The sequence below is a fragment of the Lupinus angustifolius genome, chromosome LG09, assembly GCF_001865875.1.
Source record: "Lupinus angustifolius cultivar Tanjil chromosome LG09, LupAngTanjil_v1.0, whole genome shotgun sequence".
NCBI classification, from domain to species: domain Eukaryota; kingdom Viridiplantae; phylum Streptophyta; class Magnoliopsida; order Fabales; family Fabaceae; genus Lupinus; species Lupinus angustifolius.
In genome coordinates, this window is record NC_032017.1 from 11,212,661 (window position 1) to 11,231,852 (window position 19,192).

Genomic DNA, 19,192 nt, shown 5'->3' on the forward strand with positions numbered 1-19,192 from the left:
ATAATTCCGGTATAAGTTTTATTGAAAATCTTACTTTAAAAAGTGTTATTTGATTGTACTACTTTCAATGACAAATGATGATTCAAGGATATTCAACCTTGAATCAGATGGACGATAACAATTAAATTCATTTTAAATAGCAAGTCTTATCTTCGCGTAAAAAGTTATTTCGTAAGTATAATTATTATCGTCAGTTAACTAATTAATGTTATTTTGGCGTAATGAAGAGTTCGAGAGGAGATCGGATCAAGTAAGCTCACCTGCAAACAGAGAACCTAGCGACCCGATGCACTCAGGTGAGGGAGAATACATCGTGACATAGTGGTGTCCGAATATGACACCCGGATCTCCTAAACTATCTCACAAGTTTGGAGTTATATTTGTGTATTAAGAAAATTCGTACTTAATCAATTATTTTGTGTCCATGGATTTTGTACGGATACTTTCTTAAGTTGTATGTTTAGGATAGCTAAAAATATCAAGTATTGTGGTAGTTATCCATGAAGGAACACCACTCGAAAAACTAAAATGCTTTGGGATCAAAAACAGTGGAGAGTTTCGATCCGGTAGCCCAAACTCCCTCACAAGTTTGGAGTTGTCTTGGGTATTAAGAAAGCTTGTACTTAATCAATTGCCTGTTTTTTGGGATTAAGTACAACAATATTTCTTATACCGATCTATATTATGTTTATATATGGAAATACCATGTTTACTCTTGAATCATAATGTTTGAATGATTATTATGAGAATGATATGTATGTGATAATTGTTAAATTCAAGGTTTAAAAACATGTGATATAAATGAGAAATATTTTCCTTGAGAAAAGTAATTAAAATGATAATTCAGGCTCTTCTCGCTTGAGCAAGACAGCTCTCGCTTGAGTGAAAAGTGTTTAGAGAAAACGAGTGTTTTAGCTCGAGGCGAGACAGCTCTCGCTTGAGCTAAAATAGGCATCAAGAGAACTGATTATTTTCTCGCTTAAGCCACAAATGCCTAAAAAATGGATGTGCCCTCGCTTGAGCAAGACAGCTCTCGCTTGAGCGAGAGGGCTCCATACAGACATGACTTATTTTTAAGTTGTCTGAACGATAACTTTCCTATATATACGAGAGCCTACTGGCATGTTTGCCATCAAGAGTTTGTAAAGGTAAATAACTATATGAAATTCTTGAAAGTAATAAAAGTAAGGAATTGCTTTGTTAAAAGCTAGGGCCAGAGGGCCCGTTTTGGGCGTTTTTGGCGCCCGAGCGACCGTATTTCGCCCGGGCACAAACCAGACAGGTATTTTGACCAATTTTTGATGGATTTGTCACTTAAGAGACAGTCTCTCGCTTGGGCGAGAATCAGGAATAAAATTGAGTTTGTTTTGATGAGTTCATCGCTTAAGCGACAATTTCTTGCTTGAGTGAGAGACATACAATATTTTTGACTGTTTCTGATTGTTTGATTGCTTAGGCAATAGCCCTAGCTTGGGTGTGAAGCGTATATACACTTGGGAAAGACCAAGACTCACATGATTGAGTCTGGTGCCTAAAATTGACAAACTTATACAAGTACCTTTGTTCTTGCGCCTATTTAGGGCAAGGTTTCCGACTGTGATGTTATGATTAGGGCGATGCCCAAAAAAGGATTACATGATACCACGCAGCGAGGTCATATGACCATAAGAGGCTTTACCATGTGGTCGTCCAGGATGATTCACGGATGGTTCATAGTGGTAGGGATGTTATTCCTCTATTTACGTGTTGACGTAAGAGTGGGTCCCACAAGAAGCATTCCTTTGGGAAATGTCTTAGGTTGGGCCGATTGATTAGTGCCAAACATACCTAAAATTCATACACTTTTATGCCACTTATCGTAAGCATAATTTAGAAAAACCAACTTAAAATAATATTTTTTGTATAAAATATCAAAATCTTGTATATTTGTATGTGCATTTCTTTTTTATTTATTTTATAAGATTTATAATGAAGAAAAGAAGAAAGAAAGACTCATGGTCAACAAAGCAAAAGAAGTCAAAAATCAAGATGTTCAACCAGGCAGCTAAGCGGGGAACAAGCCCCGCTGAGCTGACCTGGACACCAGCCTGACCTAGACCAAACTGCTCAACCAAGCAGCTGAGCAGACCTGCTTAGCCTCTCAGCCTAGCACCAGACTAGACCTGGCAAGGTCAGAAATTTAGCTTGACACGGTCAGACACGAGTTTCACAAGCCCAAGCAGCTGAGCAAGCAGCTCAACGGTCCAACCATGCAGCTCAGTGGAGAACCAGACTCCTGACCAGATCAGCAAGCACCAGGCCACGTCCCAGTCACCACGGTCAGAACTGCGGAACAAGCAGCTTAGCGGTGAAGCAGGTGTGCTGAGCGGTGAGCACCAGACTTAACTTAACCATCAAGCAAACCATGAAGTCACCCATGAACTCACCTCTGTCCACCATAGGCTTTTCAGAAATAGCTCACAGTAGCTGGCTTCATAGTCCACAACTAGTTTTGATGAGTCAAGCACAAGGAGGTGACTAAGCTACTTGGTCAAGAGACCAAACCCATAATGAAGGGTTTGGTCAGCTGCTTAGCGATCCAGCTAAGCAACTTAGCGGTCCAGCAGAGAGGCCTATAAATAAGAGACAATTTCATTCGAGAAAAATATATCAAAAACACTTTAAACAATGAAATCTCTCACTAGAAACCTCTCTCTGAAGTTCTCTCTTCATTTCTTAGTTTAGAGCTTTAATTTCAAGTAAGTTTTGTAGTTTTAGTTTAGAATTCAAGAGGAGAAAATGAGAAGACAAATGAGATACAAAATCAATTTTGTACCCTCATTTGGAACTCAAAAGCATCCAATCCTTGGATGGATGGCTCATGCTCCTAACAATTTCTTTTGAATATGGTTATGTACTTTCTACTTCTTTTTTATTTACAAAAGTTTGAATTTAAATCATTCAAGTTGGTGCTTTGGTTAATTTTATTTGTTTGAGAAGTACTTAATGCTCTTTTTAGATTGATCACCTAAAAAATGATTTCAAGTCAATAAAATTATTTGTCTCAAACACTTAACAAATAAACTAAGAAGTAGTTGTACTACTTAGTTTATTTGTCAAGTTAAGCATACTTTTCTTAAGATCTTATATTCATTACTACATCAATATTAGAGTCGCCAATGACTAGGGTGTGACAACCTAGTCTCTTTATGGACGTAATATTGTTTAGTAATAAATATAAGTGATTATCATTCTACCATTTTAGGACATACACTAAAAGGAGGATTTTAGAACTTGGTGTTTGGAGTTAATCAAAGTAAAACATAAGAACTTATCTAAGTAGTTCAAACTCATAAGTAGTTGAGAAATCTTTTCCTTATTCAAATTGATCTTGTCTCCTCAAGAATTTGTGAATTCCCGGTTTATTTTTCATGTTAACTTATTTATGTACAAATCAAACCGAAAAACCAAGTACAAATTGTTTTGGTAACCAATGTAAATTATTAAATATGTATATTATTTATCTACTATTTTTGGTAACCAATGTCAAGCTAGTGACATTAAAGAAGCGCTTGCTGAGAGGTAACCTAGTACATTTTGATATATAATATGTTATTTCCCTTTCCTACACTTTGTCTTTATTCTATTTTAGGGATCAAACTCGGAATAATATGTTATTTCCCTTTCCTACACTTTATTGTTATTTACATTCCATCATTTATTTATTCTTTAATACCAACATTCCTTAAGGAATAAGTTTGGTTTGTTAATAAAATGAACCCGAAATGGAGTAAATAAATAAATGTCACTTAAATTTATTTTTTCTTTTGTTCCTTATTTATTTATTTATTTGTATCTAACAACTAACTATTCATCACTTTTATATATTAGAATATCATTAAACCGGTGTTGGAATTTATTCCACAAAACCGAGATGGTATTCAAAAGTACTTAATAATTATGTAATAGGTAATTGCTTTGATACCATTGTACGGACGTTAGAATTTATACTAACAAAGCCGAGATGAGGTAAAGAAGGAATGACTCATTCACATGATTATTAAGAAGTAAGTTGTAACTGGAATATTCTTGAAACCATTATACCGGCGTTGGAATTTATTTCAACAAAGCCGAGATGACGAACAAAGAATAAAACCGAGTTCACTTACTTAATCAAATAAAAAGAACACACCGAAAAAGAGAAAAATAAACCTCTCAACATATTGGCACCTTGTTAAGGAACGATTTGTCGAGAGGGAAAACCTCTCAAAATTATCTTTCAACACCGATCATATAAAATAATGATTAAAATATTTAATCAACTAACCTTGGTTAGTGTGCATACTCATTATGGATAATGAAGTGGTGGAGAGGAAATTTACGGGAGACGGACGAGCTCCGAGATGTTGAGAGGGACGACGATGGGGGTGGTTCGTCAGCAAAGTCTGGAGGGTGAGTCTAGGTGAGACGAGTCCCTTGTATTCCTAGATGAGATATTCTGTTGGATCGGATAGTTCTCACAGTTAGACGATCTCTGACAACCCCTCTTTGCAATCAGGATCAATGAGAGGGATGCCCAGAAAGTGTTTGATACGACATTGTCCTGAAATGGACAATTCTTCAGAACAAATCGATCATATATCCTTCCGAGGAATATTTTGGTGCGTTCAAATCGGCTTGTTATGGGACCTGTACTCTTGGTTATTTTCGAATAGTATATTGGGAGGATATTGGTGAAAGGATGGATGAAACAAGCATAACATTCATACATTGAGATTGTGGACTTTGATCCTCATAATCTAAGATTATAACATTATTCATCATTGTGCATTTTTATATGTGATGTATATATTGTGTTTATTATGCGTGTCTGTCTGAATGTGATATTCTGTGTAATTCCACACCGTCAATGAGTAATATTCATAAGATGTTTTACTCCCTCTTCTTTCTGTTTGTCTTCTATTCGCGTTTTGTTCAGATGGATCATTCTGTCAAGATTCTGAGTTACCGCTTTTCGATGTCCCATGAGGGGGCATGGAGGATTGAGGGAAACGTTTATACCTACACAGGCCCTTGTGCTTTTTGATTAGTGTACCTGTGTAGCGTACTTATTTTGTGAGTGGTTTTATTTGGGCGACGATTAGGATTCCGCCTTATACTTCGTATCAACATTTTATGATATTATAATGAAGTATGATTCGAAGTTATATTGATTTATTTTTTATTTCCATTAAGTAATGGTTTTTTATTTTCCGCATTGTATATTACTTAAAAGTGGTGTTCCGAAAATGAAACGAATATAAGGAAATAAATTTTATATGACATCATTAAAAAAATAGCCATTTTTTAATAAGATTTTTTTGGAGTAATTTTGGAGGCGTTAAAAGGAGAAACAAAATTTTGAATTGGTGGAGAGATTTGATAAGCCTCAAAATACTAAACTTACTTGAACTATCACTTTACATAATGAAATTTTTGAGGGATTATTACTTGCCTTTATGCTTGAAGGGAACATCAGTGGTAAATGCATATTCTCATTGTTGAATATGCGTGCAAGATATAAATGGAGATAAATTGCGTATAAACACGTCAAGAGCATTCACAAGCAAGTAAAATTCTTATCCATACGGTTCCAATTGTGTACTACATTAGTACCACTGCAGTAGTAGTTTTGTCTGGGCATTAGAATTTAGAAACAAGTGCGGTCTCATGAATCGAATCTTCAATCTTTTAGTTGTTCTTAGAATCTAATAAAACCTTACACCACTATATCAACACAGTTAATTTAATAATTTAAGATAAAGTTATTAAATTATGTCATTAAATCAATTGAATATATATATATATATATATATATTAATTTTCTTTTAAGTAAGGTTTTGGATTCGAGTAATCAGAACAAAGAAAACTCCTTTACTATGAATCTACGGATTCTCGGCTCCATTGAACAAGATTAGCTTATGTGGAGGATAGTTATTACTTATGACTAGAAAAAACAATTAAATATATATGAGTTAATCTTTAAATAAATTTAAAGAGAGAAGGTTTAAAGTAATAAGTTTGACATAATCATTGAAGTCCGTAAATAGGCCTCCTCAGTTAATAAGTTCCAATAGTAAGTGCTACACTAGGCACCCCAATTAACGTTCTTCAGCTTCAAATAAGTAGGATTTATTTATGAGCAATATATACAGGAAGTGAATCAAAATTGTTATTATGTAACCAATAATTATATTTTAATCTGAATCATCCATGCATGCTTAGCCAACTCAACGAAAAGAAAAAAAATACACAGGATGGACTACAAACTAACTATATAGAATCCGGGAACTTTACAATATATCATACAAACTAAATTTTAGTAGGAATTCGAAGTGGATTCCACATAGAAAACGTAAATATATGGTTACTCGGTACATGGAATCTAAGTTATTTTGGGGAATATGTTAAACGTTTTTCCATCGGCCTATACTCTATATCCTTTTAGAGTTTTTATCTCATAGTCACACTAAAATGATGGTATGAATGAGGCGATTCTGAGCACATTAGCTAAAATTAAATACAGAATCACCAAGTGCAAAGTGGGTGTTACAAAATTGTAAATGGGATAGTTTCTTTCACGTAAATCACACACACACACACATATATATATATATATATATATATATATATATGGATTTAATATGTATACATTAATAGTGTAAGTGTTTTTACACTATTAACAAATCATCTATCATTCATATGTTAATAATTATTAATCTCAAATAAATATAATACAAATAAACAGTGAGATACACTAACGATGTAAAAAAATTTACACTAAAAGTACATAAATTTTAAACTATATATCTATATATGTGTGTGAAACACTTTTTATTTGATATTGATTTGTTTTTTAGTTTAAATCTCAATAATTAATTGTTTAATTGATGAGTTATATATCTGTATTTCTTTAACATGGAAAATCTTGAATTTCTTTAATACAGGAATTGATCCTTACTCATACTATAAACTAAAATACCTCTTCAAATTTCCTGAATAACAACCTTCCTTTGAGAAATTAAGTTTAATAAAATATCAAAGTCTATATAATATAACAATACTCCTTAAATTACTTTCCATTTTTCAGTTGGGCCTAATCTGTTTTAACAACTCCAGACAACAATTTATTTTTATTTTTTTAAATCTATTCATTCAAATAGCACTATTATAAGGACATTTTCACGGCAACTCTAAATGACAAAACATAGTTTATGGGCACTATGTTATATAATATCAACAGTTGTTCACTATGGTTATACAAAAAACATTTTCTTGTTAAAATCAAGATATTGTGATCAATTTTATCAATTTGCCCTATCAACTTTTATAACAATAATCCAAAAAGACTTCTATCACGGACATTAATGATTCAACGTGAAGACGTGATTTTGGATTAACAGGAAATTCTACACAAGCCATCTATGATGACAACGAAGATCAAGATCAGTTGTCCCTTAATCTTCTAATCTCTATCTCGGATCTGATTTGCCAACAATAAAAATAACATTTTATTTTAATTTTATTTTACAAAAGTAATACATAAATATCCATGTGTCTAAATTTAAGTGGGTGTGGCACAAAATAGTTTACGAATTGGGGATAGAGGATCTACATTCCTATATCGATTAACTAACAAACTTGGATTGTCTTTCATATCTCTCTTAAACTTCACTTTAACTTGATGCACTTTCCTCTTTTTTTCATTTGTCTTTTTTGTTTATGTTTAACCTTTTACCTTGTTGATAAATTCTTTTTTCCGGAATTTTTTTATAATAATAATAATTAGAAGGAAAAAAGAAGATAACTTAAGGAGTAGAGTGGCACCAAATGAAACACTAAAAAATGTAAACATAGCAGAAATTTACAGTGTGCATGGTGTAGTTGTGTGAGTTCACTTTCAAGCAAAAGCAATGCAGATAAAACATGTCCCATACGGCAAGGAGATATCACGTCTAAATAATTGGACTTAGATTTTGTTTGCCACCTTGTACCAATTATGGATTATTAACAACAAATGTTATTGGTCGGTTACTCGATCTCTTAGTCAGAGAAGTGAATTTGGATATATGCAATTCAATGGAACACAAAATATATGTCAATGGTATGGGTCATTGTGTTCCCTTAACACGGTGAAAAAATTAAAGCACCCATGAAAGGTTATAGAACTTTTCATTTTTCGCATCCGACCAAATAAAAAAGGAAATGGAATTTGGTAACCCACTACACTAGAATTGGAAAGATAAGGTCACTAGCTAGGGAAATTTATTGAGCATCTCATGTCTCATGCAGTCACGTATACCTAATCTTTCATATCGGTAAGATAATAATATGAAACATTAAATTTGAAATATGTAAATTTTAGAGTATACTTAGTCGCTTTATGTTATGTGGATCTGTCGTAGATCAATTGGTGGGATTGTTCAAGCTATATCAAAGGTCTTGAGTTTGATGAATATGAATCCTCTATCTCAAAAAGACTTTGTTTCTATTATTCTCATCCAATAGAATTATACCAAATAATATAAAATATTATTTTATGTTGTAATAACTTTTATTTCTCAATTAAATGATATTTTTTAGTCATTGGAGACACCAAAATGAATAGCAGATCTTCATTAAATTTGAATAGCTAGGATTGCAACTATATTAAATGTTAGGTAAGGGAAGTTGTTTTTGCACAAGATTAACTTATTATGGTTTGATTAAATTTAAATAAGTAGTCCTTCTAGTTATTGTATAGAGGATGTTTTGAATTTTATGTTGTATTTGGAAGACAGCAAACTTATTTACTTGTTTATTTAAAACTTATTTCATTAGTGCTTGGTGGTTTTTTTAGGAGAATACATGAGAGTTCATATGGTTATGAATTTTAACCATTTTTTACTTATTTCGCACTACTAATTTGAAAATTAAAGTATATGCATTAAACTTTTTCAGTGTAATATATGCTTGAAATCACACATGATTAGTTGTCCATTCTAATAAAATTATCCATTCGCATAAAAATAAAGCATATGGATGTAATAAAAATTATGCATTCTAAATTTAGCCATGCAATATCTCTATTTTCGTGAGTCGCGATAAAGTTAGCCACTCGGTTCCTTGTTTTTAATTCATCTAATAGATTGCAGTGCTTCTGCATGTGTCCTTGTTGAATATAACTCTTTCATACTCATTATTATATATCATTTTTTATGTAATTAATATGAAGCAACCACCTCATTATTAAAAATTATGATGAGTTGTTTTTTTTAATAGAAGTTACTTCAATTCTTAATAAGACTGTTATTTCTCACGGATGAAAATATAGTGGTAAGAATCAACAAACCTTTTGTTCTTGTTATGTTCGACATTTTATTTGGTATGACAAAAACTTTATTTTTTTGTTTGATTTTAACATGATTATTCATAACGATGTTAACACCAATGTCTTCATTCATTCATTCTTATCTTGGACGGAGAACAAGAAAAAGCTACGGTGGATGTCCCTTTGGTTCTATACTATCCGGACTTTATGGTTCGTTAGGAAAAAAATCATCTTCAAAAATTCTAGGTTCCATGTTTATGAGATTCTGGACCTTATTTATCTGCATGCCTGAAATTTGCTTATTGCCCGCTTTCATAGCTTCAATTTCTCCTTTGTTGTTGGAAAGTAAGTCTCACATCGCCTACCTTTTGTGAATAGTTTAAATATATGTTGGGTTATTCCTCTCATTGTTAGTTGGTTTTGCGATGGAACCTTGACATGGTATCAGAGCTCAACTTCTTTCTGATTGTCATGGGCTGAAAGATGCCCTTAAGTTATGGGTAAAATGTAACATTTCATCTGGTCCGGCAGGCTTATATAGAGAAGGCATGTTGGAAAGTAAGTCTCACATTATCTAACTCATTATCTCGGGAATGATTTAAATACTTATTGAACTACTTCTCTCATTGTCAATTAGTTTTGAGATGATTTTGTTGTTTTTGGGTATTTTGTTTTTGCTGCTTGAATTATTTTGGGTTCGGGTCTTTTGTGGTAGGTGGTGTTTTCCTCACATATTTTTTTTTTTGGCTTGTTTTTCTGACTAGTTAGTGTTGTTCAAAAGTTCTTAATCTTTTATTAAGTATAATTTGGCTTTAAGAATAATTCATTCATGATATTATCATATGGGAAATTAAACACAATAATATTGACAACTCAAACATGGTATATGTAGTGGATAATAACTTCCCAAATTTCTGATAATTTGTGAGGAACAATAACAAATAATTATAGCAACTATCACATAAGGAACACCATGATTTTAACGTGGAAAATTTTCTCAATGTGAGAAGTAAAAACCACATGCATAACCAATCAATCAAGGTCCAATATGATCAAAATATGAATATAAGAGTGTCTCAAATTATAGCGTAAATCATGTTTAACAATAAGGCAAACAACAAATCAACAAGCTTAAAATAGCTAAAGAATAAAGAGTACCAGAAAATCAGCTACTGTAATTGCTCGATTTCTCCCATTTAGATGACTTCGCATCGAGCCAACCTTTCATTATGAAATACCAAAAACTTGTTGTCCACATTTCTACCTGATCCAACTTGAAACGAAGACACATTGACGAATCTAACACAACTATTTTGAGTTCCAGTAAGATTGATATTTTTTTCTCTCTCACTTTTCAATCGTCTCTCTTCTCCTAAACTGAACACTTCCTCTGTCTCTTATCTATTCCCTATCTACTACGTTAATTGGTACAAGTGGGTTTTCAACAAATGAGTTTTTTTCCATATATTTTCATATAAGAAGGGAGTACAAAACCTAACATATATAATACATGAAGAGTGGTTGACTCAATAACAGTCTGTTAGATTGGATGTGTGTATATATATGCACATATAGTTCTTATCCATTCATATCATATTACACACTCTCGAGCTACGGCACAAAAGGGTACTTGGAATTTTCCATATATATATCGAAGCTGCATGGCATAGTATGAACCGAATATTATGGATGCACTTCACCTTGTCACTCATATTATGGAACTGCTACTCAAGCCACGCATGCAGCATATGTGATGTCCCATATAATTGCCAACGATTAATCATTCAATATTGTAGTCCACAACTAACTCTATTATATTTGGATATGTTCCTACATATACTCTTACAAACCAAGAAAATGAAACTTAATTTATTTGTTTTTTCGTAATAAATTTAAAGAAAACCAAAATGTAACTATACAATAACGAAACATTATTAATAATCAATCATATATTACTTCTTGCATAAAATTAATTACAGTTACCCTAATATACATCACAATTAGCTGTTCGTATATAGGACAACCCACACACTAAATATTTTTACTAGGAGGAAAACAAATCATAGGTAGATCACAACTCAAAGCTTCAAATGGAAGTTATTTGAGTAAATTATAATTTGGTCCCTAATTTAGTACTCCATACTTTAAAATGATAGTTTTCATCCCTAAATGTTCAAAACATTGATCAAGTTACTAGAACTCAACAGACTAACTTAATCGATATTTTAAACAATCAAAGATAAAAAAAAGTATCATGTGAATGTGTGAGACTAAATCTTCTGATAGTTTATCTTATATAAATCAAATTAATGATTTAATAGTAATTATATTATGGATAAGTTGTAATTATATAGTTAATATGCTCCCTTCAAGTTGCTTTAACAAGGGGTGATTGAGGAATTGGTGAATGAGGTGACATCATGTGAGGGGACATAATAGTCTCATGATCAAACCTTCTAATTGAGGAGAAGCTGAGTTGGAGATTTCTTTGCCAACTTTTAACTTGCATTTCAGGTTTCTTTGTTTCTTTCTCAATGAATATTCTGATTCTTCTAAGTGCAACTTCTACTGTCTCATCATCCATGTTAGCAAAGCATACCCTAAACCAACCAGGCTCAGAACAATTGAAGGATGAACCTGGTGATACATTGAGCTTCACCTCATTGATAATCACATGCCACAGCATCATCTCAGCCTCAAATGTTTGTTCTTTCAACAAACTCTTCAAGTTCATCCAGCAGAAAAGTCCTGCATTGCTTGGAAACTTAGCAATGTTAACCTCTTCAAGCACCTTTGAGAAAATGCTATGCCTCTTTGCCAACCTTCTTTTACTCTCAGCAAGAAAGTTATCAACAAATCTATCATCTGAGAGCATTGAAGCAAGCATGTGTTGAGTTTGTGAAGAGACTAATCCAAAGCTTGACATTTTCCTTCCACAATTCACAACTTCATCATTGAATGAATAAACTATCCCAACCCTAAAACCTGGGAACCCCATATCCTTAGATAAGCTATAAATAATATGTATGAGTTCCTTTTTGCATGGCTCCATTTCTTGAATCAGTTCAGAGACACTAACATAGCTTGGGGAGCTGAAAACAGTGGCTGCATAGATTTCATCACACACTAAATGGATGTTATTCTCATTGATGAAGCTTACTAGGCTCTTCAATGTTTCTCTATCTAATGTTGTGCCTAAAGGGTTTGATGGGTTTGTTATGATCAAACCCTTCACATTGATATTATCCTCTTTGGCTTTGTTATAAGCTGTTTCAAGAGCTTCTCTTGTTATCTTGAAATTGTTTGAGCTATCACATTGAACAGGAATTAATTGCATCCTAGTCCTCCAACACAAGTCACGGAGGAATCTGCAATAAAATATGGAACATGTTACTTGTTACTATCAATAGAGACATAGAGTCATGCTACACTTTTCTGACAAGTTTCTGAATTATAACACACTTATATACTATATATATAAAAGTAGAATAAAAAACTTTTATACCAGACCTTGTCTAATATGATATCATGTACTAATGAAAAATATGTGATGTTAATTAAAAGTTTAAACATTATTTGTTTTGTTTCATTTAACATTGAATAGTGTATGAAATAGAATTTGGAATAACATATCTATGTTGATAAATATGTAGAGTCAAGGGTTTAATCAATAACAACATCAATCAAATAAAACATGGATGTTATTCTTATATCACACTAATCACCTGATGAAAATATTGACAAGACATATAAATCAATTTTGTCACTTCTTAATCAAGTCTTGATTTGAGTCATATTAATCAAATATTCAAGTCTCTTTTTTGACCAATTAGCTTAGTCACTATTATCTATGCATTAAATAGGGGCAAAGACAAAGATTTGAAAGAAGGGGACACGAGAATTTTATGCATATATACTTGTAAGGCAATTGCTTAGCAAGATCCTTTATTCAATTATTACAACACTTATTGTGCTTATATTTTACTTTTGTAAAACATTATCATCAATAAAATGCCTGGAAATTTTGTTATCAAAGTTTGGAATTAATTGTCAAAATCTCTGACATCCAAAATTTCCAAAAGTAAAGCTACTTGTGTCATGCTTAATAGATTTTCTTTGAATATGTATCTTGGCCGTACACTGAAATGGTTTCAATTGTCACTTGGGTCAATGGTTACACACTCCACCTTTGAATTCTTACACATAGGAGCAATTATTATTTATTAATTTATTGAAGACTGAACTTCATCTAAATTGGTTTTCATATAGCCTTTAGCCCAATGATGTAAAAATCATACCATACAAGCCGGATCGACTGGAAAACTGCACTCCTAACTAGTATAATATAAATGTTGAACCGGTCAAGTATCAAAATTGATCAAAAACTGGTCAAAACTGGTGAACCGACCGGTATTTGAATAAATCGGCCGATTTATACACATTTTTTTTTTATAAAAATCTTAAAAAGTTAAAAACCAATTACAATGTGACCCTTCTTCAACACTTCAAGGCACATGTTTCTAAGGTATACTTAGATTACATATTTTAGTTCCTAACATTCGTGTGTAATCTCAGTGACATTTGTGTAATCTTGGAATATTGTCTAAAGATAGGATTTGGTGCAAAAATATACTCTAGATATGAGACAACTTTGACTCTTTGATGTTAAATGTTAAAACTCCAAATTTATTTGTTTTGTAGAGTGAGTTGTGTATTTATATTTTGCGATTGTTAAGTGATACTTTTGGATTGATATATGTTTTGTAATTTAGACTTTGAATTTGTTAAAGACTTAAAGTTGTTTGTTTATGTGAAATTTGAGTAGAATATGAATATAGATTATAAATTTGAGTATCTACTTATTTGAATTTTTATTTTGTTATATGTTTATATATATATATATAAATATACACAGATATGTCTGGTTTAACTGGCATGCAGTTTAATTACTGAACTACCGATTGAACTACTGTACCACTATACTAGTATCATGACCGATTTGATAACCGGTACGATTTTAACAACACTGTTTTAGCCTATGACCATAAATGGGAAATTGTAGGGTGGACACCTCAATAGTTAGGGAAAGGTGAGTATGAAACCAAGCCACATATTCCACACCGAACAAAAATATATATTTCAAACCGAACAAAAATATATATTTCACAAAATTAAAACCTAAGTAGAATGCACTTTAAGGGGTCAATTCTATTATTTAGATTTTGCATCTTAGATAACTCAATCTTACAATCAGCTAACTCCACATTATATAATAGAAACAACATATATACACAATCTCAACCTTATGACATCAAAATCATTTTAGATTTATGCATAGATGGGTCGTGAGATTCAATGACTAACTTAAGGTAATTATTATTGATTATTATTCATGTGGAAATATGTATACACTATTAATTATAATATAAAGATTTATATGTAATTAATATATTATTCAACATTAATTACTGTAATATGCTTTTTACCACTACAACAGCACATTTGTGGATAAATATATTCATGTCAACGTATATGTGTATAATTGATAAATTGATTTTTTATTGATAAGACATCAAAGTGATGTCACTTTTCATCTTCGGAAGACTGTTAAATATTTTTGTAGGGGAGGCATGACAAAGTTTATCTATTAGGGTTTAAATACATGAAATTACACTTTATCTTTCATAACTCTACTAATTCTGTTAAGACTTAGGAATGAGAGAGTATTAAAATAATGTCAGAATAAAATAATGCCAAACCAGCCTTTTTGAGGCCAAATGGTAGTTTTTCTTTAAAAAGAATATCAAAATAGCATGTAAATACATTGGAATTCTCCCTTTAACAATCAAAACAAAACATATAGCTATATCACTTTATGTCTGTACCCTATTTCTTTACGAATTGGGATCCTCTCCAATACTAAACAGTCCAATACCAAAATATAAAGCCCAAATTTATGTGTTGTTTTAAAAATATATTTTAATTAAAAATAATTTAAAATATGAATCATTTAAATTTCTTAAGTGTCATGTGTCATCATGGAGAGAATCCAGATTCATTTCTTTACCAACTCTGAACATTTTATGGGTGTGTGAAACAGTTACATGCATTGAATGAACACAAATATTAAGAAAGAGAGGGTACATACGCTGGATAGTAAGGGGTAGGAACAAGAAAAGCATCTCCAGGATTAGCCAAGCAAAACATGATTAGTTCATTTGCACCTGTAGCCCCTCCACTCATCACTATACGGTTTGGATCAAATCTTACCTTATCACCTCTCACTTTTGACATAAAATTTGCCAAGGCCTGAAACAACAAATAAATAATAATTAAAAAACTAATTAATTATTATTATCCAGGACGTTATCAACAAGACGTTGGCCTAGTGGTGTAAGACACCGCTAGATCAACAGGATGATAAAAAGGTCACAGGTTAAATTCCTGATAGCGACATTTGTTGAGAGGGACAGCTACATACTTCAAAAGAGATTAGTTACTTACTCTTGTTAATACCAAAAAAATTAATATAAGAGGTTGAGGGAGTCAAGTTATTGTCTTATTATTGGTCAACCAATATGAGAGTCATAAGTTAATCAGGTGTGGTTAAGGTGAATGGTTTAAGAAATATAGTGATAAGAAGGTTGAAAGTTCGAGTTTCACACATTACAAATATTAATATACTAATATTTGCTTATAAAAAATGGATAAATCAATATATACAAGGTGCTCAATCATTGTTGTAGTAAAATAAGTTGTCTTGTTGCTTACACTTCTGAACTCTGGAAGCCCATGATAGTCCTGAAAGTTAGCAATGTCTCTGAACTTATGAACTCCTTCAAAGGTGCAAATGGAAGACTTGGGGTTATTCTTTATCCATTCTTCAATCAAGTCAAAGCAGAGCTGCAAAAAAAACAAATTTAACAAACCCATGCATAAGCATACATGTCAACTTATAAAACAAGTGTATCTCATTCTACTACAAAACTTTATAAAATAGGTATATATCATATTGCAACTCATGTTACGTTTACAACAATTACATAAAATTGTGGCTGATGATACCATACAATTTCAATCACAGTGTAATTGTGAAGATTCTTACAACAACATTACATGTAGTTGTAGAAAATCTCACAACAACTATAATATTGTGGTCGCAATTATAATTTTAGATACCGTAATAATTGTTATCCATATATGTATACCTGATTTTCTGCAAGACCCATTTGGATGACACCCTCAGGATTGTTTGAAGGGTGAAATGGATTCTTATCATAAGCCTTCCACCCATCAAAGTATGGAGAATTCTCTCCATGTTTGTCATTGGTTGCAATCTTGGACAGAAGTTGGTTGTTCTTAGACCCCAAATCCATGTTTAATATTTGCTTTTGAAGGGACAGGGTTTTTCTTGTTTGAGTAATAAAGGATGTAGATTGTGTTAAGAGAAAATGGGAGAAGTTGAGGAGTATTTATAGGCAGTGGGTGGAGTTATTGTTAGAGCATATGAAAAGGAAAAATCAAACTTTATAACTTATGAAGACTGAAAAGAAAAAGAAGCAAGCAATGGAATGATGGGTTTATGTGGTGGTCAAAGCTAATTAGTGCGTGTGTTGTTATGATTTCATGAGGTCATTACCACGAGTCTGGATCCTCTCCAGTAACGGAGATGCCAGTACATCATAAGATCGTGACACATGGCAAGGTAAAAAATTAATGGTTATGATTATTTAGTAAAAATAATTAAATTTTAATTAAAAAAAAGATAAAAATGTCTAACTCTCTTCTCATCTTCCAACTCATCTCTCTACCTCTCCATACTCTCTTCTTCCCAAAGAAGTGTACAATGAGGTTCTCCAACGTTTTTGGATGAAGAAATTTTTAATCTTTGACACAAGAACTGTTTCTCCGGTGATGATAAACATTTTGGGAAGAAGAGAGTATGGAGAGGGTAGAGAGATGAGTTGCAAGATGAGAAGAGAGTTAGGAATTTTTATCTTTTTTTAATTAAAATTTAATTATTTTTACTAAACAATCATAACCATTAATTTTTTACTTTGCCACGTATCATGATCTTATGATGTACTGGCCTCTTCAGTACTGGCCTCTCCATTATTGGAGAGGATCATGACTCCATTACCACGTGTGTGGAAGAGTGGTGCATATCAGAAAAGAAAAAGATTTTCATTAAAAAAGACTAGGTAGATGTACCACTACATTTTGTAATGAAAATGTAGAAAATCCTCCTTATTCTCATTTTAGATTGTATTATCTTTAAATTCGAAATTTGGATTCGAGAATTAATTCCGATCCAATTGAACAGAGTGAAGTTCAGTCTTATAGTTGCATATACTTTTTAATCCTCAAGGGTTTTTTCTTATAAGGTTTAAAGAGATCTTTAACCATTTATTTTCTTTTGCGAACACATTTGAAGATAGTGAAGTAGTAATCTCTATATCCTTATCACATCTCATATAAAAAAGGTGGCAAATGTGATTTTAAATGATCATTTTATTAATCTTTATAATATTTTTGAATTCATTGAGAAGAATAATATTATTTTTTTTAATTTTGTGATCGTTGTTTATTAAATAAAAATAATATTTATTATTTATAAAAAACAAGTCTAATTAACGAGTTACTATTTTATTTATGCATATTTGTATCTCATATAAGAAAGGATTGTTAATTTTGTAATAATTGTTGTGTAATTCATAGCTTATTGTATAGGTTGATTGAGTTAGTTTTGCACATTACTATAAATAGAAATCATAACAACCAAATTGGTTATGAGTTTCTATAAATAGAATTGATCAAGCTTGATGTAATAGTGCATTGAATACATTGAAAATTCAAGTGAATTACTTTCCCCTCATTCCTTTCTCTTCTCTCAATTCCTCTCCTCCTAATCTCTTTAACAATTCTTCACTCATTCTCCTCTTTTCTTCTTTTCGTGCTCTGCAAGTAATGCAGAACAGAGAAACCAAAGTAATTCTGGTTTCTCAATTCCAACAGTGGTATCAAGAGCTTTAGGATCGGGATCTGTGGTAGTGCCAAGATTGGGTGCAAGAGGCTTCAAGAAGTGAAGCTCACGGATTGAGAATCAAGGCTGCAAAACCAGAAGGGAAATCAGAGGTGTAGAAGCATGGCAAATTCGAATGGCTTTGCAATGAATCTTCCAATTCTAGATGGGAAGAATTATGAACATTGGAGCATTCAAATGAAGGCAATCTTTGGGTTTCAAGAATGTCTTGATGTGGTGAAAGGAGGAATGCCAACAGCAGATGAAAATTCAGTGGAGTATAGGGAAGCAAACAAGAGAGATTGCAAGGCAATCTTCTTGATCCACCAATGTGTGGACAGAGCCAACTTTGAGAAGATCTCTGCAGCATCTAGCTCAAAGGAAGCTTGGGAGATATTGGAGAAGAACTATTCTGGTGGAAAGAAGATCAAGAAGGTGAGATTGCTGACACTCAAAAGACAATATGAGTTGATGCAAATGGATGAGCAAGAATCCATAGCTGAGTACCTCAACAGATTAAGGAGCCTGATAAATCAAATGAAGGGGTTTGGAGAAACACCAATTGAGCAACATGTAGTGGAGAAGATACTCAGAACCCTTCATCCAAGGTTTGATCATGTGGTGGCAGTAATAGAAGAAGCAAAGGATCTTGACAATCTATCAGTTGATGAGTTGCAAGGATCCTTGGAGGTGCATGAGCAGAGATTTATGGAAAGGCAGAATTATAGACAAACAGATCATGCCTTGAGTGCTCAATTCAAGAAGAAGGGTGGCCCTGGTCAGAATGAGAAATTCAGAAGAGACAAGGCAAGATGGCAAGGTGGTAGGAGAATGGAATCTGA

At 32.4% G+C, this 19,192-nt stretch overlaps 2 protein-coding genes across 2 annotated transcripts in view; one reads left to right on the plus strand and one right to left on the minus strand.

The window, feature by feature from the left end:
- Window positions 11,638-16,847, minus strand: LOC109356400 (1-aminocyclopropane-1-carboxylate synthase 1-like). Its single transcript, XM_019599728.1, has 4 exons — window positions 16,537-16,847; window positions 16,100-16,231; window positions 15,477-15,637; window positions 11,638-12,696 (listed from the first exon to the last, which is right to left on the minus strand). The coding sequence occupies exons 1-4, from the start codon at window positions 16,702-16,704 to the stop codon at window positions 11,697-11,699; spliced, it is 1,461 nt and encodes a 486-aa protein (XP_019455273.1). The 5' UTR covers window positions 16,705-16,847; the 3' UTR covers window positions 11,638-11,696.
- Window positions 18,474-19,192, plus strand: part of LOC109356255 — a 3,356-nt gene continuing 2,637 nt past the window's right edge. The window contains exon 1 of the mRNA XM_019599584.1: window positions 18,474-19,165. Within this exon, the coding sequence (XP_019455129.1) occupies window positions 18,474-19,165 (692 nt within the window). The remainder of the gene's footprint in view (window positions 19,166-19,192) is intronic.